General features: G+C 44.9%; 1 protein-coding gene across 29 annotated transcripts in view; it reads left to right on the top strand.

Moving 5' to 3' along the window:
• FOXP1 (forkhead box P1) overlaps positions 1–26447 on the top strand; it is a 395027-nt gene that overhangs the window by 259317 nt on the left and 109263 nt on the right. For 21 of the 29 annotated variants that reach the window (XM_054215936.1, XM_054215932.1, XM_054215937.1 and 18 more), the window contains 2 exons: positions 18606–18686; positions 21339–21461. In XM_054215936.1, coding sequence (XP_054071911.1) covers positions 18606–18686; positions 21339–21461 — 204 coding nt within the window. Of the gene's footprint in view, positions 1–8532; positions 8821–18605; positions 18687–21338; positions 21462–26447 lie in introns of those variants that run through there. The other 8 variants (XM_054215955.1, XM_054215952.1, XM_054215960.1 and 5 more) reach the window with 2 other exon arrangements.

Here is a 26447-nt window from a genome sequence, read left to right as displayed (position 1 = left end):
TCTATGGCTGTTTTAGCGATTCTTGATATTCGCAGAACTGTGCCACTCAGCACACGGATAAAATAGAACAACAAAATATTTATTTTTAATCTTTGTTGAATGCTGAATGTTTTGTGCATGTTTATGAGGGTTAAACATTAATAGCAGATGTTGTTAATGAATAGAAGGCTTGAGCCAGCTTCTGAGACCTTTTAGTTAGTACATGAATTTTCTGGTTGATGACAATACTTGTAACATGCCTAATTATGAAGTAGTGTTCTAATCAAGCCTTGAATAACTGAAGAATTTCCCCTCCTCTTTTGCGGTTATTTCGGTGGCACACACACAGATCGCTTCAGTGCCTGTGCTTATTCTTAGTGATTTTTCTTTTCTTAGAACATTCATTGAGGTTTTTTCCCCCCAAGAAGCACATTTATTTACGCTGAACGTCGGCGCAGGAACATGCCAGCACATGCCCAGACAGCTACGCGTGCACGGCGTGCGCGTCCCCTCCGTCCCAGCCCCACCAGCAGCTGAACTGGTGCCAGCCTCTGAAGTTGTTGTCCCGGTTTGTCACACTTCCAGGTGAAGTACGTGAAAGTGATTATAGGTAATAAATATCTTTTTTTTTTTAACTTATTGCAGAGGCAGTTTTTCCCCTGTTAATGAGGGTAATTTGACTTGGTTGAAGGATTGCAGTTCTTAAGAATTAATGCAGCAATCCAATTCAAAGATTTAAAGAGATCTAAGATTTTTCACAGGTCGTGTGCTAGTGAATGTGCTCCTATCACATAGCAGCTAATGGACTTGAACAACAGTCTGTCATTTACTGTTACCTCAGTGTATAGCAGCTTTGCCCTTGATAGCAAGTATACTTTCCCAGCAGTGCAGGTTATTTAGTAGTGCGGTATATTTGTAACACTTTTAAGAGACGGTATCCTATTTCTAACAGCCCTAATTACTGGATAAAGCGAGGTTACCTTTCTGACTTTCTTAATTATGTGTTTGGATCCTAATCTACGCGAGCCTAAAGTATTTTATGCTCTAATAGCCGACTCCTCATTTTTTTTTGGATTTGTCTCTACATATATACGTATATAAAATAATTTCTGTATTGCGTTTTCCCTGTATCAATGCACAAAGGTTAATTATACAAATATGGAAGTGGTAGGCAATAGTTTCCGTAAGGTCCCATTATTTTTAGGGACGCGTTATTACCTTTTAACAGTGTTTTGTAATGATTTATTTGTAAATGCTGTTGGAAATGCTCTAATTTCTTGATCCTATTATGTTCCTGAATATTAAAAATCCTATTTTAAGGTAATTAGAAGGATTCTCTTCTATTTAAATGTGTGTTCTCTAGACAGTGTCACTCTATACTCTGCACACGAGAACCTTTGTTCCTTAATTAGAAAAAGGACTAGAGCTCATTAATTGTGGGTACAAAGTGATGTCTGCTCAAATGGAGACGCCATAATACAGTTTAAATAATGATTGATCCTACATTTTAAATCTTATACTATTTAAGTCTTATACTATTTTATACTGATAGTGATAAATAAGCAACATATAATGCAGGTTCCAAAGCATTGTGTTCAGATTTTTATTGAAAGATCTCTTTTTGCAAGGATAAACCTCTGTCGGGCACAGTAAATAAAGGATGGATGGTACACTCACAGCATCTGCCTTTTAGAAAACTCAGCATTTGTCAACAGTCGCACCATAGTGATAGCTGAGATACTGGAGTTAACTCCACCCCATACTTTAGAAAATGAAATAATTGTGGTAGCTGTGCAGTCAAAAGCAGTTTGGATCGTGGCCTTACAGAGCTATTATTGTGAGGAGAAGAATATTTTAATTACTGCTCGCAAACAGGATGAGTTATAAATGTTTTGAGTATTTTGCAGGGTGTTATTTTGGAGGATGGAGACAAATGTACTTTGTTCTCTGAATTTTACCATCTCTCTGCCATCCCTTTGGGAGGAGGGGGACACAGCTTGGGAAGTTAATCCCAACTCCCTTTACCAAAAGGCTTGGGTTTATATGATGGCCACAGAGCAGGGGTGGTCTGAGACGTGCAGCATGTGGCGCCCGAAGGCAGGGTGAGCTCCTGAGCTCCAAGAAGCAGAAGTACATGTTGGTGCTGAGCTTGGGGGTCCTGCTGCATGGGTAGGATGCTGGGCCGGTGTCTATGTGGGGTTGGAGTTTGGGTCTTTTGTCATTTGAATCTTTCCAAAAGTCAGGGGTAGGAGGGCAGGTTGTTGGGATGTGCATCGTTTGAGGGCGATGCTCCTCGGGCTCCCCAGCCCATGTCTCCATCTGCTCCCCAAAGCCAGCGGTGCCTGCTCCTCTCCTTGCCCCACCTTGCCTCAAAGACTTCAGAAAGAGAAAATCAGTCTCATTTTTCTAACCCTAATGAAAGCATGCATCAACAAGGGAAAGCATTTCTTACATGAAGAACAGGAGAGTTGGAAGATGGAGTCATTAGGCTTGTTTTTCCTGCTAATAGTTTTGTGAATCAAAATGGTGCACGCTGGAAACAGGGTATATATTTCACTCAAAGCGTATCAGCACTGGAAGAAGCCCAGAAAACAGGGGTTTTCTTGGTTTCCTTCTCTGCTGTATTCCTCTTGGTGGGAAAGAAAAATAGTTTTTAAAAGATAAAAAACCTGTTCTTCAATTGACTATGCAAAAATCTTATTGCAGTATTTATTCCAAACCTGCACACATAATGTTCAGTCAAGGAGAAAACAGCAAAAAACAGTTGTTGATGGACTTAGCAGAGAACTGGATTAAATAAGCATTAGTCTACTGAAGCTGATTACAGGAATATGAAAATGCAGTATCTTAATGGTACATATTTTCATGTGGCAGCTCAGTTGCCTTTCATTTTGCAGCTAATATGTCTATTCTTATGAGTCATTTACTTCTTTAATTACCTTTTGCAGGCAAGGCACCATGGTATATTAATGTGAATGATTTTTACTGCCAGTTTATCATACAATGCCCCAGAAGTTGAAAGGCGTAATTGACTTGGAAGAGCAGCTCATGAAGGAAACAATATTTAGTTGACAGTTTTCCTTGTACTCTCTGTTGACGTTTATGAGTTTACACTATGCTAAAGGAGTAATAAACACAATTTTCTTTCAATAACAGGAAAGAGTCGCTTTTAAAATACATTTGTGGAAAACAGATTTGTTCATTTCTTGAATAATATAAAATAATGCGTTTCCAGTGATGAGATGTATATAAGATTGTCAATTGAATTAAACCTCGGAAGGTGCATTTATAACCTGCCTTAGAGCGTTAAAAGATATTAGGCTGCATATGAATTGAATCAATTTAATGAATATTTAAATTATACACAGATTTGGATAAATCATATTCAGATCTGCGTGTTAGATTATTTGGCGGCCTTTCTCTTGCCGTCAAGTGCGAAAGTTTGAAGTGGGAATTCGAGGGACGGAGACTCTGTTTCTGGGGATGGAAAAACGCTCGTCGGAAAACTCTTGATAAACCCCAGTTGGAGGATTATTGCCAAAACTTCCTAGAACTTTCCTGAAGCCACAGGCTTGAGGAAGGTTTAAAATCAGCTTTGCAATCCGTCAAAGTCCATTTTCTCCTGGAATGCTACTTTTATTGAAATGACCTTGTCAAATCGCAAATTCTTTTTTTTTTTTTTTTTCCCCAAGCATCCCCAGGCCCGTGCGCAGGTATGATTAATCATCCCATCCCGCTTTAATTAATTTAAAGGTGCCCGTGCCCAGGGCAGGAGCGAGAAGCCGGCCAGCCAGGCCAACGCTTCCTCCCTCGGCTTGCAGAGAGTTAAACTTTTCACAGTTTTCCCCGATTGTTTGCAGTTCAGCCCTCTGCAACATAATGAAAGTTTTCTAGCCATCTGTTGTTAAGCTGGCGGTGAGCAAGGCCAGTATATCCAAACAAAGTGCTGGCCTGCTGTAAACTGAACCTGTCAGTTTAGCATAGCTGGGCTGACCTCCCCAGCGCCGGGCGGCCGGCGGTACCAGGCACTGGCTGCCTGCTCCGCTTCCAGGGGAACTACTTGGGGGGGACCCTGTTTACTTTTTCCACTTAGTGTTCCTCCCACAGGCTTGAACGAGTTTATACTAAATCTTTAAATTGACACGGGGTGGTTTTTTTTTTTTTTTCCTATTCTGAACTTTTTCCTTTTTTCCCCCCTCTTTTTGAGGGGAAAAAAAATAATCTATTAAAACCCCACGCTTGCTGGGATTTGAGCTTTTCGGAGGTGATGGGGGGGACACCGGACAACAACTCAGTGCATGCGTGTGTGCCGGTGAGATTGTCTCTCAACAGAAAGAGGCATGTTCCCAAGTATCCCAGCTTGCTTTCTAGCTCCTATTGTTCCCTTTGTTCTGTACTATTTAAGATCAGTTACTCATTTGCTTCTGAAGATCAGGAATAACAGGGAAGGTAGAGCAGAGCAACCAGCCTCTATTGTCTTCCTGTGAACCGTGGTCGCATCCAGAAGTGGCTAGAGGAGCCTTCCTCCTGCTTCTCTTCCCTTCTGCTGGGTGTGTGTGTGTGGTAGTTTCAGCATAGGATACTGGAGAATTTGAACCTTTCTGAGCAGAATTGCAAAGATGAGACTGGAAGTGCCCTTTACTTGTAGGGCTGAAGGTTGTTTTCCTTTCTCGTTGGTACTAAGTAAATGCTGGTTTGGCCTCCCCTCTTCAGCCTCTGTGCATTTAATCTTTTTCCAGTCTTGTTTCTCAGACTGCCCTCCCTTTTTCATTCCTACATAAATGCTAGTTTACTTATTCCTAATTGTCCAGGAGGTAATACATGTCATTTCCCTGCTAATATTTACCCAATGCAAGGGATTTTAACCGATTGGCACCAAAACTTGAAGTGCCTGTGCCAGCAAAGTGAGTATTTAGGTATTACCTGTTTTTGGTGTTTGTTTTTTGGACTAGACTTACAGTAAATACCTTTATGCTACCGCTACTGCCAAAATCACTCTTTCTGCTTTGTTTTCCACACTTGGGCTATACCTGCTCGCCAGTCTTTGGCTGGTTTCGAGTGTGTTTTACTTACCTCATGATTCTTGGAAAGCAAGCCTGATTCTCAGTGACCCCAAATGCTGCTGTTCTCAGTCAGGAGGAATTTTGCCCGAGGAAGAGCTGCGGAATTTGTGCTGTGCGTGAAACCAAGCTGCGCCTTTGAAAAAGCGCATCGCAGCCGGTCTGTATCTTCACAGTGTGTAGCAAATGTACTGGAAGCTCTGGAAAAGCAGTCAAAGTCATACTTTGCCTTTCCAGAAGAGCCCACTGAGGGCTTGTGCAGGTCCCCACCCAAGGGTGGGAATGCCCAGGTGAGAGGATGCAGTGGGGAAGGTGTTTCAGGTTGGAGTCCCCGCTGTGTGTTTTTGGGGTGAAAGAAGAGTGATAGTGGTGAAAACCACTCAATTTTAAATTAAAATGACTGCACTTTACTAGGAAACCCCATCCAGCTCTAATCTGTTTGTAAGGTGACTGACACATAAAGTGCTTTTTGTTTTAAGGTAGAGGGAAATGCATTCAGGATAGAGTTTCTGGTATAAATGTCAGGTGCAACGCAGTGCATGCTCACTCAAAAAGTCAAGCAGATAACCTTGGCATTTAGTGACATTGCCTTGTATAAAATGAAATTGTATTTTGTTTTTAAAAAGGAGGACTACATTAAGAGGTCACCTATTAGCTGTGTTTTTGCTAGCTGTCTGAAACTCAGCTCTACTGTCTATTAAACTCAAACCACTATGTAAACATTCCTGTGTTGTTCCTGGTCTCTACAATGGCCAAGGGGATCAGGTTTCACCTGCCTGCACATCTTCAAGCAATTAAAGCAATTAGCTTGAAACCATTTCACATTCAAGGTCTACTGTGACATTCAAGTCCAGAAGAAGTCTAGGGGAAAAGAGAAAAGAAGACTACAGAAGGGTCTCTGCACAACACGCACACAAATAACCTGTGAGGGGCTTTTTGGACTTAGAGCAACTTCCAAGTGCACTTGTGAGGCTTTGCAGTGGGAATGCAAAGTTGCTGCTATGAAGGGAAAAGATAAAGAAAAAGCAGCTAATGATCCTTTAAATTATACACAAGTTTTGATTGTTTTGTGCTGGGAAGGGAGGGGGAGGAGAGAGGGCTAGCAACATGATTTGAAACGGTATTTGTGTGAAATAATACGGTGTCGGTCGTATTTACTGACATTTCTCCTGGCATGGAGATCATATTTTTCTTCTCATTTAGGTGGGGATTTATATTTGGTGTTTACATTGTAAAACTGCGCTCATTCTGGCTAATGTATCCATTACAATGACATTCAGCGTTGAGTTTAGTGATTCCAGCAGTAAGTCTTGAAAGCTGCTATTTTTTAAAAGGTTGGAGCAGATTAGTGGTGACCTTAAAAGATTAAACTAGTACAGTTTAAAGATAAATAATCAGCCTTTAGCACATTAGATAGCTACATAAGCATGACAGAAGGTGACTTTCTTACAACAGTTTCAGAATCCAGGAGGCATTTTTACATTTGTGACATGACTAAGGCAGGGAAGGGTGTTTTGCAGAAAGCGCGACATAAACTGATTGCACCACTTCAAATTGGTTAATACAGTTTTAAATCCACAGTTTTCGTGTTGGTTTTATTATGCAGAAGAGGCTAATTTTAAAAGCTGTGCCTGCTGCAAAAGAAGATCTTGCTTTGCTGTCCCGGAGGGTGTTCTTAATCAGAAATAACCGCAGGCTAAATTATAATGTGGAATCCTGCTGCCCTTTAACCTAACACTGCTGCTCGTTCCGTGTTTGTTAACAAACAGCTCTAAGTACAAAATTGTTTGAGAATTACTTTTTCATTATATTTGCTGACTTCCATTAGAATAAGAAGCTTATTTGGGGAAGAAAAATTAAAAATGTATGGATTTCTAGAGAAAGTTTCAGCAATTGTTTCCCGGCAAGTGTCATCTTTGGTACGTATCTGTGGACTCCATGGCACACGTAATTCAATTTAAATAAAATTATCTTCTGAACTAATGTTTCTGCCCCGGTGGGAGAGGCAGAGCTCCGGAGCATCCCAAGACTCAGCCCTTTGAAAGGCGCACAGGCTAACATGGTGGCCGGGGCTGAGGCCAGGGCCCCTCTCGCGCTGAGCAGGGGGATGCCATTCCCCGGGCTCCTAAGGAAGAGGCACCGATTCCCCGTCCCTGTGGGGTTTTGGAGGGCTGGGCTAGACACAAGTGGCACAGTGTCCTATTTTTATTTCACTTTGAATAACACGTAATTGAAACGTACACTTGGCAAATTAATTGGTGAGCTGGAGGTAGGAACTGCTGAGTTAGTAGAGGCAGCACAAGCCCTCCTCTTTTTTTCCCCTTAAGTTTACATGCTGGAGTGGAAACGCTGTGGTACTCAGAAAGGAGGTGATGCCTCTGTAAAGCAGATCTTTCCAATTTTTTTTTTTCCCCTAGCTTAGTCTTCTGTTTCTATGATCTGCCTTTTGAACTGTTTTTGTGGCTGATCAGTTCCACCTAATATGTCTCTTGATTTCTGCTATTGTAATACTCAGACGACATGCTGTTCTCTTCATTTTTATAAGCTTTAGATGCTCCTGCCTGTCATACTCTGGCGGTTTATCTTCAGCGTCTGGATTTGCTTTCAGACTTGCATGTCTATCAAGCTGCTGTTGCTTTGAATGTGAGATCAAAAGAAGATGAATTCCAGTAAAAAATTTCCTTGTATGAAGAAAAGATTGGGGGCCTATGTAAACATCCCACTGACAGCTCCCAATGAGTTATTTTAGCAGAGCATTAGCACCCAGAATGACAGACAGTCCAAGACTACATGCTAAATAACAAATCAGTCCCTTCAGTGGCAGCAGCACGTTGCCACAACAGCAATACATTTTCTAAAGGAATCCTGTTCCTCTTTTTTATTGAATATGGCTGTTCGACTGCTCATCTCTTCACGAGCTGCCTTCGAGTGCCAGCCCCGGTTTACTTTTGCTTGACAATATCTGTGTCATGTCACCAATATGACAGAAGACAGGGCTTTGATAATTGGGTGGGGAGACAGTTAGTTAGTCATCTCGAGTTAAATAGGTAGCTTGTTTTAGGGAGGGAAAGGAGACGACGACGAAGGGAAAGCATCTGCCGGAATGCTAAACAAACGCACGCTTTCGGAGATGCTGGATGCAAGTCCTGCGCCCGAGACAAGTTGCATTTTTTGGCTGGTTGTTTATATTTCAATTCACGCAGTTAGAGAAAATAGCTCTGAAGCCCGGCCAGCCTCGCCAGCCGGTTTTAAGAGCAAGTTACAGCACTGTGGAGGGTAGGAAAGTCAAGCTTGGCTGAACTTATGTGCAAATATGAATTTGCCTAGATACAGGAGAGAGGTGTGCTTTTTGCCGCTGTTTGGTCTAGTTCGGGACATAATTAGTTCTGCATGTTTCTGCTTACAGATGGGGGGCGGGGGGGGGTGGAATTTAATAACGCCGAATTGCTAGATTTTTGCGCCCGGTGTAGTGCTAAACCCAACTTTGAGATTACCTTCGAGCTCCCGCCGATCTCGCCACTTTGCGAGGGGAGAATTAGGGAAGGAATGCTTTGCGGTTTCTTTGTCATTTAGTAAAAGCAGAGGTTGCTACTGTGGAGGCAGAGACCCGGTGGCTGCCGGTGAAGGGCAGTGCTCCAGCGCCGTCTCCCTCCAGCCTGCACTCCGGCTGCACAGCACTTCCTGTTTATTCAAACATCTTTTTACCATTCTTCGGCCCCCGCTTCACAGAAACAGCCAGAAACACATCTCCAGCGTGAAGACGGAAATCTAAAGGCAGACAGTAAGAGCTTACTCTGTTAAACTCTTCATTCTCTCTGCGAGCGCTCAGAGAAAAGGAGCGTGCAGGCAGGGCTGAACTTTTATCTTGCTGCCTTGCGCCGGCAGCTTGGCAGCGCACGGAGGGGAATTGCTTGGGTTTAAAGCAAAAGAAGCTGGTTCAGGTTGTTTACTGCAGTGTGGACAACAAGGGTGGGTTTTTTGGCACGGCTTCGGAGAACCGTGGCGAGGACTAAGTCCTCTTTCGGGGCGCCCGTCGCGACGTCCCTCTGTAGCGGGAGCAGCCCTGTGTCACCGACCCTGCTGCTCCCCGGGTGCTGTGGCTTCTCCTTGCACTTGCACAAGTGGCAAAAAAACCCCCAACCAAACAACCTCCCCAAAAAAAGGAAATGTGGCTGTTGTTCTGGGCAGCAAAAGAGAGAGGTGCAAGCCCGCCGAGTGGCTTTTTGTTTTCTACAAATTGTTTGCATCATGGCTCTGGCACTGCTTGTGAACCAGCCTCGCTAATATTTGTACCAATTTCATGCTAATAAAAATCAGGCTGCTGAGACAAGCATGGCTATTATCTCATTCATATTACTATTGTTTAGACCTGTGGTACTACAAAAGGAAAGGGAAAGCGTGCTCACGCCGGGTAATGGTTGTTAACTTCTCACGTGAGGGATTTTCTCTGCAGTTTTTCAGTATTAATGATTGTTGTATGAGAGGTCTTCAGGGGTTGTTGGAAGATAGCATAGATCCTCTGGGTAATCCATGTTGCGACACGTATGCTGGATTTTTCCCTCTCTGTTCAAGTGACTTAAAAAACTACTTGGTATTTCTCAGTTGTTTCTCCCCCCTCAAAAGTCCGCTGAAATAGCAGGTAACTTTTTTTTTTTTTTTGGTAAGCATTCGTGGTGTTCCTATAGTGTGAAACATAAGAGAAAATGGAAAATATGCTGCCTGCCCTATGGAGAAAACCCATCCTCCTGGAGGCTTTTCCTGCCTCTCCGAGATCCAAATACGCTTTAAAATTTTAAACTGTAAACCCCCATCTTCCTAGAAAAGAGAGCGAGAGAGAGAGAAATCAAGCTGTGTGTTCAGCCAAACCGCAAGTACAACAAACATATTTTTAAAATATATTGCTAGTCTGGCTTTTTAATGTTCAGAAGTTGTTCTACTTTGCAGGGAAAAAAAATGGTGTTTGCAACTGCCTTAAGGACAATTTGTTTAACAGTAGGAGTAATTGCATGGGGAAAATGGAAAGAGTGACTGAAGTTATTTACTCAGATGTTAGTGTAGGTGTGGGGCAGAAAACTCGCTGTGGGAACAGTGGGCTGCTTTTCTTGGTATCTTAGTCTATTTGATGACCATCAAATTTCCCAGCTCACTGGTTTTGTTTTTTCTGGATGGCATGTTTGATTATTTATCAGAAGGGAAAGGGAGTAGCTGAAGCAAATAAACATGTGACTGAGCTGTGTTTTGTTTTCCACTCAGAAGGCCATGCCCTTTAACAGATATACAGAAAATAATAAACGTATTGTTTTATGATAAAAGGAAATTATGTGTATAATTTTCTTTAGCAAGGCCATTAACCCCTTGTGTTCAGCGGTCTCCGCCTTCTGGCAGCTTATTGGGTTTGCAGCTGGGAATTAAAGGCATTTAAAACCCCCTCTTGGGTGGAACGTTTCCATGGATTACTGCTTCACCCTTTGGATTTGCTGGATTTATTACATGGTCCTTTCTGCCTCAGCACAGCCCCGGTCCTCTCCACAGCCCTACTTCGGGTATGATTGACTAAACGAGAGGCACTTTGCATTTGTAGAAGGGTGCTGACTTCTGAAGAAAGCTTGGAGAGTGTTGCTGGGAGCTTTTTGCCGCTGATACCGGTGTCTGTGCAGCGCGAGGGGTTGCAGCTGTATTTGGTCCGTTACAGACAGTGTAAATTTATGTGATTCTTTTTTAAATGCCAGGTGTCTAGCATGCAGCGTGTAGTATTTCCTTTTGTAATACCAGCTTAGGACAATGCTCATTATCTTCCCTGAAAAAAAACCACCCTATAAACTAAATCACTGTCAGGAAGTAAAGCACCGGTTTGCCTCATCTCTGGGAAGCATGTTGCATGCTTTAGCTGCTTTTATGGGATTAAAAGAAACAAGTTAAGACTGTCATGCACATGAAAGGAAACCGAGATGTGGTTTGTTTCACATTGTGCAGGTAGGTATAAATTTAATAGACTGACTTGCTTTCAAAATCTCTCTTTGTCTCCCCGAATCGCATGTCAGTTCCAGCGCGTTGATGAGCTCCGCAGTCCGTAATAGCGCCTGACTGCTGCTGCCCCGCAGGTGCCGTATCATCAGGAGGCTCGTCCTCCTCCTCGGGGACGTAGGTTCCTTCCACAGAACGGCTTCAGATCAAAAAAAGGAAAATTTGCCTGACATCTTGAAGTTGCGCTCAAGTATGCACATCGCTGGTGGGTCCGGGGAGGAGGAGGTGGATGCTTCGCCCGCCGGCTCCAGGGGGTCAGCGCTCGGTGGGGAGCCCAAATGGGTGTCAGGGACTGAAGCTGTGGGTTTAGTTTTGAGGGAGGAGAAAATGGCAGTTGAAATACCAGGGAGAGGAAGGGCTGGCGAAATAAGGACCTGAAACTTAAATGTGATGCGAAGAAGAAAGAGGAAATGAGCGGCTTGGGGCCAGGTGACGTGGGCAGGGGCTGGGCCAGGGACGTGGGCAGCCCCCCTGTGCCCGGTGGCTCATTGAAGGGGCTCTGGATGGGCTGGGAAATGGGGTTCAGGGTCAGTGGTGCAGGATGGAGATACCTGAGAAGGCAGAGGGGCAGGAGGGGTCTCTCCAGCCCTGGCTGTTGTCCTTGGGCCCCTGAAGGACAGTTAGAGGACCTGTCCCTGGGGGAAAGTTTCTTCCTAGCCTCCAGCGATTAAAGGTTGGCTCGTGCCCTGAAGCATAAACATTTGTACCGTAATTTATATTTTTATCTTTCCAAAGGTAGCTGTAAATGCTCTCATTACTATCTGTGCAAGTGTCTAATCCTTTCTTTCCATCCTCCCCGTGCTCTTGGCACTGGTGATATCTTGTGACAGTAAGTTCCAGAGAGTAATTATGAGTTGTGTATTAAGAAAGAAAAGAAAAAAAAATCCCTTTATCTGCTTTAATTTTTTTTTTTTTGGTGGTTGTTGCTTCCTGACTTGATTCAATGTCCCCTTTCTCTCGCGTTATGAGAAATAGCAAATAGCGCCAGATGTACCTTCTCAGGCCGAGTCACAATTTGTGTACTTTTATCATCTCCCCTCTTACTCATCTCTCGCTAAACTAAACACTCCCACCCTTATCAATCTTTCCTCCTATCTGCTAGGACTAGAGTCCTCTAATCATTTTTGTCGCCTCCATCTGAACCTTGCCTATTTTTGCTTTACCAGAATCTTTTAAAATTAAAGTTTTTAGAAGCTATTCTAAATTAGGTTGTGCCATAGGCTTGGAAGTACAGAGATGTGATTTACAGCGTTAGTTTACCATGTTTTGGGCTGTCGCAACATTTTGCTTTCTTCACTCACGCAGCAGCAGCGAGTGTCCGATGGTGTGTGGTGAGATGTCCACAGTCAGGGGCTTTATTTCGTGGGCCTCTGAGTGCAAGTTTGTCATACAGTGTTTTGGAAAACAAGCTTAAAATATGTTCCCTGTTTTGTTGACCAGACAGGGAAGTGCGCAAGCAGCTGTATGCAATATACTATTTATGTTGTAGCAACAAAAAGGCACTCTTCCTTCTCCCCCCCACCTTACCCCTCTTCTCTTCTCTATTAAAAAATATGAGAACTTCCCGTGCTTTTGACATCCAAGAAAAACGTGGCTCAGCAGTGAATAGTCCTCCAAATATTCAAAGGTCTGGTTCACTTTTGGATAAACACAGTAGTTCAGAATCTGATCTCGAGCCTACAGAAACGAGCTGGAAATCCCATAAGATTTTTTTCATCACTCAGACATAGTTCAGTTCTGGTTCAGTTTGCATGGTGAGCCAAGATTTGTATCCTTTCTCATTTTACCAGGATGTGTTGGCCCATCCCTCCTTTCTTGCTGGTACAGACCGCTACATGCTGTGAATCCTGACATGCCAAAATAAAGAGAGCCATTTTTAATGTTTGGGAACTTTTTGCCAGACGCTTTTTAAATGGCTTTGATGAGTCTTGACTGTGACTCTTTAAAAGAGGAGACAGAAGGTGTTTTTACAGTGTAACCGCCTGAGGATTTCGTTTGTGCCTGAGGAATGGGATTTTTGTAGCCGTTGTCACTGTTGTGGCTGGTTCAGGGCTCTCAGGTTTTTAGGGTTTGCTGCGTTTGACCTGTTCCCCTGCTGCCTCTTGCTGCCTGCCCCCTTCCATCCCACTTGCATGTCTGCCTATTTGAAGAAAATACCTCGACCACCTTTCCCCCTGACTTGGTGGAATTCATGAATAAATTCCAAAATTAACATCAGGTGTTTTGGAGGCAAATCCCTGTTGTCCCCCTGCGTGGGGCTGGGTCCCCACTGCTGCAGAGCTGGGGTGGCAGACAGGGACCCTGCCAGCCATGGGGTGGGCTGTGGGGTGGCAAGGCAGGAGCATCGAGTCTGTAACCTCAGCACCCACAAGGATGAAGTGCAGCAGCGCTGAGGCACAGGCAGCTCCATCCTGTGGGTTTGGAAGAAAGGGTTTCTGTTTCCAGTGCCTTTTTCTGGAGGGGGTCTCCTCAACTGATAGCCAGGATCTATTCCAGAGGAAACAAACTAAGCCTGCTGGAAGAAAAATAGAGACTCATCTTCTGTCCTTATGACTGAACTATTCTAGGAGATGCTTCAGCGTGAGGCATGTTGCCAGCTCCCTTGCTCCAAGCCTGCCCCCGTCACATCAGGGACAGGATGTGAGCTGGGCTTTGTACATGTGGACCTCCAGGTCCCTTCTCTTTTTCCAGCACGGGAATCACCCGTTAGTCGCTTGGCTAGATCAGTCTGCTGTATCTAAGCAAAGTCTTCAGGGCCAGCTGATCATTTTATTTGAGTAAAGGATTGTTGTTGAAGCTCTCCTCTTTGAGGAGTTGGCTGGTGGCCCCTTGGATGGAGCCAGCCTTGCAGAGGAGCTGCAGCTCAGCGAGGCGCTGGGTACAGACAACCGGCGGCATCTCCTCTGGCTCGCAGCATCCCTCTGCTGCACCTGTGGGGTGGAGTTGGGTACAGGGTAGATGGAGGAGGATTATTTAATGAAACAAAGAAATAGAGGATGAGATGGGGATGGGGGTGATTTGAATCCAAGGGTGGCAAAGAAGCTGCTTCACCCAGGTATGTTGGATCCTAGCTGTGTCCTGTAGCATAGCTCTGTGTCCTGCCTGTAATTATCCCCAGGTTTCCCCACTCTGGTGCTGGGAGCAGTGTTGGAGCTCTTGGCCTTGGCTCATTTTGATGTGTGGCACAGAGGGTCAGGGTGGTGGGAACAGGGAGGGAGCACGTAGCAGCCTATTTCTCAGTTCTGGAGGAAGATGAAAGAGCTAGGTACGAATGTCAGAGGGAATAAGTGCTGCAAGAACATCTGCTTCTCTTTTTTGCATCTTCTACATTTTATTCCTCCTCTTCATTTTGGTTCCTTTCCTATTCTCTCTAGTTGGTTCTTCTCACCTCCCCCTGTTCTGTTCCTCCCAGAGGAACAGCACTACCCACTGCTGTCGCTTTGCACTATTTTTTATTTTTTTTTTCTTTTTACATACTGCTCCGCTCCTCGCCGGTTTCCACACGTTGTGCGGCTCCTCAGCCTGTCGGAGGAGAGCTGCAGCAGGGCTCCCCTCCAACGTGTCTGCCTCCTACCACCGCTCCTCTACATCTGCTGCTCCAGGAGAAGAGGGTGTCACAGGAGAGGAGACAGAGGAAGCAGGAGTGGGAGAGACATGAAGCAGCTCTGAAGCTCGGGTGCATCCGGGCTTCCGAGCTTGTGAGCTGCATCTTACCGCTCTGCTGGGAGCAGCTGTGGAGTGGAGCGGGGTGTGAGGACAGATGGGAGCTGAGAAAGAAGAGAGATTGCTGGCTGAGTCTAAATCCCTCCTCATCCCACCCGGGAGAAACAAAGGTACTTGCCTTGCGAGACTAAAGGGAAGCAAGAAACCCTTCTGAGTGGTGGGCCGTGCCTCCGCTGGGAGAGGGCCCTTTAGCTGCTGACCAGGCTGTGCCTCAGTCCCTAAAGCCATTGTGAAACTCGGGGAAATATAGATGGTGGGAGAACTGCATGCCTGATGCTGCAAAGCCATTCTTTGCCTAAAATACGGTGGGGAAAGCTTAGCAGCAGTCTTAGCTGTGTGAGGATCTGGCTATCTGTTATTGCTCAGAGGTCAACACAGAAGGTCTCGCATCTGGAGTTTGGGACTGGGGTAACATGTTTTCTCTAAGGGCAGATTTTGCCCTGAAAATATCTTCTGTCTCATCTCTCTCTACTTGTTGTGCTGTGTTTTGCTTTTTAATGACCATAACTGAAATAACGGACAGATGATGGTCTTGGCTGGCGAGTAAGTTTCCAGATTTACTGCTTGGACACTTCACATGGCCGCGGGACCATCTCTGATTTCTGGGAACACTTCCTTCCTCCTTTCTCAAGTTGCTTTTCCTGATGGGCAGCTTTGTCCACCTGGAAAGGCACAATATCCTTAGGAATCTGTAAAAACACATGGGATTTGGTTTTGTGCCCTTCTTGCAACTTCTCTGTGCATGCTTCTCCGTTTCGGAGGCAGACGGTTCCTGCACAACTGCCCTGGGAACTGGCAGTGAGACAAGGCACGCCGGTTTCTTTTGCATCCTTGTGTCTGTTGCTCATCTCCCCACCCTCCAACATACCTTTCCATACATCCTGCAGTTCCCTGGATCAGTCCTTCCATGCCTGATAAACCTCAGGTGCGGAAACAAGCTTCTCCTGGTGTTACACTCAGGCCCATTGTAGCCGTAGGTCTTCATATTTCATTAATAGCTGATTGATACTAATATTGGTTTGAGCAGATGGGCTGGGAGGAGCTTGAGCTCTTTTTCTTCGATAGAAATAGGCTAATGGAAAAACAGTTGGAGAGTTGCTGCCTTGTTGTACTGGCTGCAGCGGTGGAACAAGTTAGCAAGAGGCTCCATAGGACTGGATCTTGTTACTGTTTTCCTTATGTACTGACACTGTAAGCAAGCATATGGCATTTAAGCAGCATTTCTATTTTTAAAGTTCTACTGTTTTTTTCCAGTGTATTTCCCTTCCCCAGCCCCCTTCCCGAATCAGGAGTTTCTAGCCACATGAAGTCACAGGCAGGGCTACATTTTTACCCTCCGAGCAAAACTTGCCCAAGAGGATGGTGAAACCAAAAGATAGAGCCACTTGAGTGAAAATGTCAAATCACTCGGGTGATAACGGTGCCGGATGTTCTGGGCAAACAACAGCTGGGCAAACAAGTCACGTTCTGTCTATCTTGCAATAAAATTGTCTTGGTCATCTCTGATGTGTACTTCCCCCTCCCCTCCAGTGCTTAGCTAGTTGGGAAACATTAAATGGTTGCCACTTCCCTAAGCACAGGGAGAGGGATTTTTGGTGGGGCTTCCCACTTACTCTGTGGCATCTTTGAATGAAACAGGCTTGATTCATCTCACAGTGAATGTGCTGTTAAAATTCTTCCTGGGTTAGGTGTCACCCGATGTTGGCTCCCAAATATCATCCCAAGTTTGTGCAATGTCTCTGAAGTACAGCATTTCAGTTGCCTATTTACTGGTCTCTGTTTTATGCCAGAAAATCTCCTTATCTTTGCATGATTTCCTAATGGATAAGAAAGAGCTTGGGAGTTCATTTACTGTATCTTGCATTTAGGTGTAGCACTGAGCAGAATCAAGATGACTCTGTTGGTAGTGAGCCTTGTACTGATGTCATCCTTTCAAATCCCTGTTGATAGTGACCAAAACCCCTGACATTTAGAAGATGCGCTTGCTAGAGGATGCTTTTCTTCCTCTTCCTTCAGTAGGTGAGAAGATTTCCTGTTTGTATTTTAGTGCAGAGAGGAGGACCTTTGCCGATGTTGTGTGATTACCTGCTGGAGGCCAGGATTGGTATGTGGGTCTGGTTGTCCCAAGCAGCCTTGACCAGGCTTGCAGGCTCTTTGAGCAGCGCAGATAAGCAGCACATAACGCAGGTGCTGGTAATCATAGAATGCATTGGGTTGGAAGGGACCTTTAAAGGTCCTCTAGTCCAACCCCCCTGCAGTAAGCCTGGACATCTTTAACTAGATGGGATTGCTCAGAGCCTCATCAAGCCTGGCCTTGAATGTCTCCAGGGCCACGCTTGGTAAATCTAGGGATTCCCAAGTCCCTGTAATCATGGTCCCAGGTATCCGAAGCACCTCTGTGGTTTCGGGGGCTTTCGGTGTCTCTACCTGCTGGTCCCATGAAGGAGAACTCAGTTGCCTGGATGCACAAACATAACCTGGTTTACCGCGGCCCCTGGCAATTGTTCACTTGCAGAAGTGCAAGCTCATGGTGGAGATTTAGGATGTAACTATGGCAGTGGAGAGGAATGTGTGAAAAGAGCTTGGAGATGTCAGAGCCACCCGCTCATGAGGAGAGGGCCACGTTAGCAGAGCTGTTGGCTAGCAGTAAACAGTCCTGGCACCCTTGTTTCAGGACTTGGCAGCAGCAGGAGTTGAACTGAGTCCAGCTTTACTCTCTCTACTGCCTGTTCAGTAAGTTGAGGACAAGGCAGATGATTAAGGAAATGTGGGGAAACTGCTACAGAAGCTTTTGGAAAGATAAGAGACTTTGGTCTCCATGTCTGACAGTCTGGCACTTCTCACTAGCATTGAATTCACATGCAAATCAAAGGCAACATCTACTCCCACAGGAAGCTTTATTAATGTACAGGCCTGCTTGCGAATCTCCGTGCTGATGAAGGTTGTGGGACTGACTTTGCTCTCAAATTAATTTCCCTGTCTATCCTCGCTTGAGTGCTGTGCGGCATTGGCAGCCCCAGCAGGGCTCCCACGCCGGTGCCCAGCCACGGGCTCCAGGCGGAAGCTGTTGCTGTGCGGAACCAGAGAAGGGGGTAGAGGTGCGGCGCTTGTCGGCTTGGATTAAATGGGATGTGCCGGCATAATGTGGGCAGGTGTCCACCAGGCTTGAACTGACATCAGCAAATTAATTTCATGAAGGCACTCCAAATGAGCTTGAAATACTTTGCATATAAGAGGAATGAGGGCTGGTGCTTCCCGCACTGAGCCTAGCCGTCTGTCTTCTACGCATCCCATCATGTGTAAGGAGTGCGGATGAGACTTTGAAATGGCAGGGGTGGTGCTTGGTCTGGGGCCGGAGAGAGGAAAGGCTGAGCAGGGAAATGTAGAAAGGCAGAGGCACTTGGGAATCCCTGGATTCACCATACCACCAAGGATGCAGTAGCTACTTGGTGCAGATGTTCAGTTAGAACCAGATTTGAGCTATAAACAACCTTCCACATCTTAAACCCAAGCTCATCTGATGCTTAGCTTTTATTGCTGTCAGTTATTTATAAGCAGAAGAGCGAAATCTTGAGAGAAGAGAGATGGGAAATGCCATTTCAAGCTGCAATCCCCAGAGCTGTCAGCTTGCCGCCATCTCACCCGCGCCTGTGCCTCCGTGTTTCTCCCTTTGCTATTCTGTCTATCCTGGCTCCTTGTATCCGTGATGCTCCCTCCGGCCACCTCATTCATTACTCTGATTCTTATTAATCCTTTCCTTCATGTCCTGCTCCACCCTCCATGCTCATCCTTCCCTCTCGCCATCGCTGGTCCCGCCAGCTCTCAGCACCTGTACAAGTGCCAGCCGGACACGGAGCAGGGAGGTGTGGATGTCACCTCGAGCGGAGAGCCTGCACAAGGGTGGGTGTGCAGGGATGTGGGTGCTGTGCAGGTGGGACTGGAGCGGGAACAGAGCCCTGGCTTTGCTCCATCGGAGCCTTGCCATTGTGTGCCTGGCCCCACGGGCAGAGATCTTCGTCGGTGTGGGGTCAACCGTGGTAAGGGCTCGTGGTGGCAGTGGCCACCCTGCCAAGCTGCACAGAGCTTGGCGGCCAGCTCGAGTAGGAAGCAAGCACGGCTACTTGTTCTGGGAATCTTCAGAAATTTCTGGCAGCCAATTTTAGTTGTGCAACCTCTCAGCTGCCAGAACGGATAGAATATGATCATATCACATGAAATGCATGCAGGGTCTGCTATAGCAACTGTATTTCAAAGAGACAACACATATGGTGACTGGTTCTTTTTGGAATAATATCTATAAGTTGATGATGTTTTATTCAAAAAGGCTGTAGCTTGAAAGGTTAGGGATGTTCTGATTGTTTAGTGTATGATTAAAGAAAGGCTTCTGTGTTTTTTTTGGCCTATTGAATCTAATTACTGGGAACTAAAATGATCATTTGATTGCACATTTACCTGGAATTATTCTTCTGCAGAGCCAGTCTTAATAATATATAATAATATGTTGCGCTTGTACTGTATAGCGCTTCTTGTCTGAGCAACTCAGAGTGCTTTACAAGTATTCATTAATTAAATAAGCCATACAACACCCCTGTTAAGTAGGTGAGTATTTGTTGCCCATCCCCTTAAGTCTTCTAGGTTTTATTTCTGCTGCCTGTACCCACCCTTGAAGATGCTTTAACAGCTAAATAAGCTAATTCAATAAAAATAACATTTTTTTTTTAAGCGTACTTAGCATTTTCTGCATAAAGGTTTCCTTTGTTGCATTGTATTAATTGGTAGGCTGTGGGGTCTTCTGGTTCTTGATGCTGAACTGACGGCAGGGGTGGTTGTGTGCGTGGGAGCACAGATGCTCGCCCGCCCTGGTGTGTGTCCGTGCCCGGCAGCTCCTCGTACCACTCGCAGGGACGTGGACCGTTTTAGAGATGCTGCCAGGTGCACTTGAGCTCCAACCAGCTTGAAATACAAAATCTGATTTTACCTTCATCGGACCAAGCTCTGTTGGAAATCGCATCCACCCTTAAAGAGTTTTTCTGATCCAGTGGAGACTTGTTAGTAAATTTGAAAGAAGGGCTCATTGCCAGAGCGTGGTAAGGTCTCTCCTCCCCACTTGCCCTGGTGTGCTGGCCGGCAGCGGTGGTTCTTCAGCCCCGTGGGCTGTCTGATGTCCCTTCAAAAGTAAAAAGATGGGTCTAGGCCATAAAATAACACGGTTTTGCTGGGGGTTGGTAGATCCGAGTTTGCAGTCCTTGGTATCAAACCTTTCCTGGCGGTTCTGCGCTGAGATGAAACACTTTGCAACTTGGAGAAGCAAGTGAAACCCGAAGCGTATCTGACTCCTTAATTAAATAGGTATTAATTAAATCACTCAGAGAGCATACACAGTAGGAGTAGGGAAGGCTTTTTCCCTCCTTCCGTGTAGGCATCTTGCAAAGGGACTATTTTTCTTGTTTTACATTAATGAAGTCTTCAGCCTTCCCACTTTTCCACCTACACATGTACTGAACGTCTCCAAGGAGACCAAGAAAGCCTGAGTCCGGTGCTCGTGAATCCTCCGGGAGCAGCGGGCTTGGGTCTTGCCAGCGGAGCCTCAGCTGTGCCACAGCCCGTCTTGCAGGGATCAGCCTCTTCCTTGCAGTCCCCTGGCTGGGGGGCCAGGAGGGAGCCAGGGCAGGGACTTTTTCCTTGTCCTGCTTCCCCCCATGTTTCCTCTTGCTTCTTTTCCCCACCTGATGGAGAAATCGGGCCTCATGGAACAGCTGGCTCTAGTGCCCAGGGACACTTTTCCCTTGCTTTGAGTGAAATTTTGCAATAATCTACCACCATGTGATGCTCTGCTCATGCTTTTGGGACCATGTCCCTTGCCCCTTCATCCCGTGAAGCCACACTGTCCTTTTGCTCCTCTGCCGCCTCCCACCTGCATCCCTGTTGCTGGTCTTAGTGATTTGGGGGCGTTGAGATACTGTCCCCACTTTTCGTTGCATTCACTCCAGCTCCTCACAGCTTTCTCAGCCTTTAGCATGGTACCTCCCGGACTCAGTATTGCTCCGCCTGCTGCTGGCTCTTCTCTTCCTCCCACCATAGCCTTCCAGAAACTTCCCTGACTTTCTCTGGCGCTCAGGAGAGCAGACAGTGATATACGACTGCCCTCTTCTGTAAAGCAGACCTGACCCACTGGAGAAGAGGAGCATGAAAGCCACTAGCACGTGAGCCTGCCTGGGAGCAAAGAGGGGTATGAGCTGCTCCAGGAGGATAACTGTATGGTGCTGCCACCGGGATTTCTGCAGTTACTTGAGGTTCCCAAGCAGGAGCTGAACTGCAGGTGCTGCTGGTTTGCTCTGTAGTCAGAATGGGAAGTCCAGTGGTGGGATATCACCCCGTTGTGTGCAAGTGCTGAGTTGTGTTTCTTGTGGAAGCCACTGCTTTCCTTGGTGGAGGCGCTTTGGAAGTGGAGCAGTACTCCATGACCAAGGGGTGCCTTGACTTTATGCCATGTGTGTAGCTTCCCACGCCTTGTCTGCTGTAAACTCAATTTTCAAACCTCTTTCCTCGCAGGCTCTCCAGGTGGCACGGCAGCTTCTACTGCAACAGCAGCAGCAGCAGCAACAGCAGCAGCAGCAGCAACAAGTTAGTGGATTAAAGTCTCCGAAGAGGAATGACAAACAGCCAGCCCTCCAGGTAAGGGGAGCCTGTGTGCCTCCGTGAGGGGCTGGGGCTTGTGAAAGTTGAATAAATGCGTGTTTCTTGTGAACATTGGGATGGGACCTTCAGGAGCTTCCTCCCAGTGAAGTCCACAGAGTGGCTGTGGCTGATGTAAGTGGCATGAGGACCGGTGCTTGGTGCCCTTGAAAATCCCACCCACGGCATATTTACAGATCTCGAGCATGTACTTTTATTAGTAGGGTTGGATCATGACAAAATGGAATAGCTTTTGTTACTGTGTCACTGTGCATAGGAGATTTGCATTAACATTTCTGTTTGATTGCTGTTCCGTTTGTAGTCTGTGTTCACTCAAACCATTGATTTGCTGCGTCAAGGATATTGGGAAATACTAGGATATCATATCATCGGTGTGTTTTTTCCCGTTTTATTGTCTGCTGATTTATGGACATCTTCAGAAATCAAATATTATCGGGCTTTGTGCCGTTATGAATTCAGAAAGCTAAAACCAATACAACATTCCCAAACACAAGATGTATGCACACATATGCAGCTTTGGAGAGCATTCTGCTAGTCTTGTGGGATAAATCACGGGAGTTAAAGACAAGAAAGACCTATTAGGTCATGTATCACATTTTCCTTTTTTTTTTTTTTTTTTTTTTGCTTTTCTAGTGTTAGAAATCCCAAGTGGTGGTGGGACCACTTATTATTTTCCTTCGGACGGTTTTCCATAACAAAGCACACTCAGGAACTTTCCACTTTTAATTCCATCCTCTTGCTCCAAGTAATACTGCTTGTATAAATACTGAGTCAGTCCCTTGCCTCGCCTCGTGTTCACACTCCTCAAACATCTTAGATACTAACGTGTACTTGCCAGTTTTGGCAAATTATATGTATCTAGTTCTTTATGTATTTCGTAAACTGGCACTTCTAGACCCTTGACCACTTTGCAGGTTTGCAGCTGGTTATTGCTTTTATTATTGCTCTCTTTGCGATTGCAGCGTGTCACTGTATTTTTGATAATAAGTTACTGAATACAGCAGTTTAGCGACAGTCGCACAAAGCCCTGTAGCTGGGACATTTATCTTATCACGCTCTTCTATATCTGATGCTTCAGCCTCTGTAGCCCCAAATTCTTTCCGGGTGTTTTTTTTTTTTTTTCTTGCTTGTTGTCATAGCACATTGTCAAACTCGTGTCTGTTTTGCTCTTTCTAATTTTTTTTTTAGTTTGATATACTATCACCATGAGTTCTCTGACAGCATTGCTGCTTCTCTTGCCTTTTATATGTGCTTCAGATTATTTTCCTCCAAAAATACAGATCCTAGACTCTTTAAATATGTAGTAGAATATGGAAGGTAAAGCCAACATCACTAAAGGCCTTGACAGTAAAGCGAGAGGACCTGATCCTGTGGTTCTTACCCGAATAAAGCTGATGGGGACTTCAAGGGGAGTTTTGTGAGCGAGGAATAGCTATTAACTGCAGCCCTTGGCCCAGCGTGGACAACTTCAAGCTTTCGTGTGGTGATTTCATCTTCAAAGCATTTTGCAAATACTAATCTCCAAAACATGCCCAGAAGGAAAGTCTGATAAGTAAGTAGCATTATCCCAGTTCTGGACAGGGAAACTGAGGGAAGCAGGTTAAGTGACTTGCTTAGGATCACAGAGGGAATTGGTTTTAGAGGTAGGATTAAGATTCATGAGTTCCTGGCTCCCACCCCCGTGCTCAGGCTGCTGGACAACACCTCGCACTTTATAGCCGAGCTATTATTCTTTTGGAAAGTATGAAACATTTTGTCATTGGGCAAATATACATTTTATTGGCAGCGTAGAGTGCCATAATCCAAAGCGTTACATTAATGCTTTCAAAAATATTTTATTTGGTAAATCCATAGCTGATCCATATGCCTTTTAATAGACTCTTCCACTGGGGACATTTTTAATGAGAGATTGTGCTGGCTAGGTCCAGTGTCAGGTACTAAAAGAAGTGCTTTGTTGTGCAGATGTCTTAAGAATAGCTCCAGAGGATGAAATATGACTGTGTTGACCTTTCAGCTGTGAGCTTATTTGTCAGGATTCAAATAAGTTGAAAGGATCAAACCAAACAGTTTCCGTAGTCAGACTGGGAATTGTGTTGCAGAGGTCAACAGTGAAGGCCACATCGCGGATTCCATAACATAGCCAATTGTTGGTACGTATTAAAGTACTGGAGCAGCTCCTGCAGTCAGAGACACAATTAAAATTCTAATTTATTAATGTATACAGAGAGCTGGCCCAGCCTGTCACTCACTGATTCAAATGACTGCCCAGTCTTTTTTTTTTTTTTCCCTTCCTCACTCCTGGTGCTTTTGCCGTCTTAAACGTACTGGAAGTCCTCTTGAATGTAACAGACCCCGGGTGCATCCCTGAAATGAAAATCTGTTGCTGAAAGGAAATGGTGGCGCCGGGGGTAGAATTTTTTAGTAAAACTGCACCCACGCAAGCACCCACACCCCCTCAAGCTGGATGGCGCCGCACTGACAAGGCAATACCCGTTGCTGACAGTACGTAGAATAAATGTTGAGGGTGGTGGAAATGCGCCCGTTTTTCAAAGGTTTGCTTAAATAATGAACCGAGTCATCTTTGCACTTAGTTTATAAATATAGATGTCTCATTGGGTAGCCGCAGCGGTTAGCAGTTACCTGTTTTTTTTCCGACAAACAGACTTTGTGCATAACAAGAATGCCGTAGGCATTGCTTAGCTCCGCTGTGCGTGGTGAGGGCACTGGTGCAAGCTCCCTAACACGGGTGCTGGGGACCTGTGTTTGCATCAAACTGGGGGGAAAGGATGCCATTCACCTGGGGTGCTGGTTCTCCTAATAAGATGCTCTGTGGCGCTGCCGGCCCCAGGAGGGGAGGCTGGTGTTGTCCCACGCAGAGCTGGAAGAGCTCCCTCCGTCTTGGGCTCCACAGTTTAATGCCAGCTGTCAGGTTTTGTCATGTAAACCCCACCGCCGCAAACAGATGTGGAAAATTAATCTAGTATACGCTGTGTAGCTAATCTGTAACCGCCTCGTGGATAATTTCCTATATTCCTTCTTTATTCGCTGATCAAATAGCCACGGTACTTAAATATATCCTGGCCTCCCATGGCCGCACCGGGGCACGGTGCCTTCAATCGCCTTTAAATGACAATGGGCTCCAGCGATGTCTTTGGGGTCTCTTGACCTTGATAACTCTGCCTGGAGACCTGCTTTTAGCAAATTTTGAGATATTTAGTGTATAAGATGTGCTCTGCTGATAGTTAAAAAAAAAATAAATCTCCAAATACACGATGACTCACATTTTGAGCCTATCTCACGCTGCTGTGCTTTATATTTGGCAGTGACCTCTGGTTTCACAGCCTGATGACACAAACAAAAGAAAATTGAAAGTTAAGGAATGGATTTGGTAACCAGCAGTTGGGAAAAGAATATAAAAAATACCAGCCCCGCAAAAATTACTGGAAGTGAAAAAAAGACTAAAGCATGTTTGATAATATATTTGCCATAGACATTGGATTTCCTTGAATCTGTGAAACAAATAATTTAACAGGCCAGGTATGCTTAAGATTTTGAAAATGTGCACATTTTTCCTGGCCAAGAAAAATATATCTTTGTATTAATAGATGTATTGATTAAAACTTGCAGCTTTAATTGCTGATGCTCTTAACGATTATTCATTTTGGTTCTTCAAGCATTTTAGTTGCTGGCAAGAGCACACAGATTGGAAACAAATCAAGAGACACATTTTTCTCCCAAGAAAGTAAAAGTGCATGTGTGTTTTGGCAATACTAAAAATATAATTTTTTTTAAAGATGTAAATGTTGTGTGTTACATTGGGCTGAAAGTTGGATACCGGACTGAAAACAGATTTGGGACGTCCAAGTCAGTATCTCACAATTGAAACCCATCACTTGACTTTTTTATGTGATTAAATGAGATTTGTTGTGTGATAGTTAACCTGTGAGTGTTTGGAGAGAAGAAATAATGAAATTACTAAGATGGAAACTTTTGTTTTTGGTTGACAAAACAGAAAATAAATCTTCCCTTTAAGTCACGGCCAAGAAAAGAATTTGGGTTTGGTTTAGATTTTCGGGGTGAGACTGGGGGAGGCTGAGAGGACAGAGCTGTCCTCGCCTTTGCATACCGCTGCTTTTTAAAGCAGCCTTTTGGCTGGGCTTTTGTAGAATTTAATTTGCATGCTGTATTTTCTTAATATTTCTTTCCAGTATCTTGAGAAATAGAAGAGGGCGAGAGGAAAAAAAAAAATCACTGTAGCTTGATGTCAGGGGCATTTATTATTGTTTTTTTATTAAATTCAAAATCGTTAGCTCGACAACGTAATAAACACCGAAAGGTGAAGGGAAGGGTATTCTCTGTTTCGCTTGGAGCACACAAGTACCAGGTTACGTAGCCTCAGGTTTTACACGCGGTCTGCCTTTTTTACATAATGGTAAATTTAACAACTGGTAGAGAAATTATGTCTCAGCAGATAATTTGGGAGGGGAGATAAATTTGCAAGTGTATTTATCGCATTTGTATGAGTATCTCTCTGTTTCACTCTTAAACACGAGAGTTGATCTGACTTTGGCCTGAGTCAAGCCCATGGGAATTTTGTCACCAACTCTAGTTGGGCTGAGGTTCCACTTCTCCAGAGTTTAAATAATTTACCTATGAAAATTTAACTTGAATTCCTCATTTTTATTTTTGACTTTGGAAATAAAGCAAAGTTGAGTTTTGCTGGTTTCTACCAAAGGACCCATAGCTTTTTTTTATTTTTCGTCCCTAAACCCAATTATAGGTGTTAGTCACTTCTTGGACTATGCCTCTGAAGTGCAAATATCAGCCGCCCCACAAGCAGAACAAAATCTGAGTCAGGTCCTCAAAGTTACACGATCAGCTTGAAAATTTTGATACTAAGGGTTTTTTTCAGTGAAACCTGTGGGCCTTTTTTTGCTGCCATTTGTATTTTTTTAAAGCCTTTAT

Source organism: Rissa tridactyla, chromosome 10 (assembly GCF_028500815.1).
Source record: "Rissa tridactyla isolate bRisTri1 chromosome 10, bRisTri1.patW.cur.20221130, whole genome shotgun sequence".
NCBI classification, from domain to species: domain Eukaryota; kingdom Metazoa; phylum Chordata; class Aves; order Charadriiformes; family Laridae; genus Rissa; species Rissa tridactyla.
This window is presented reverse-complemented; position numbering and strand designations above follow the sequence as displayed.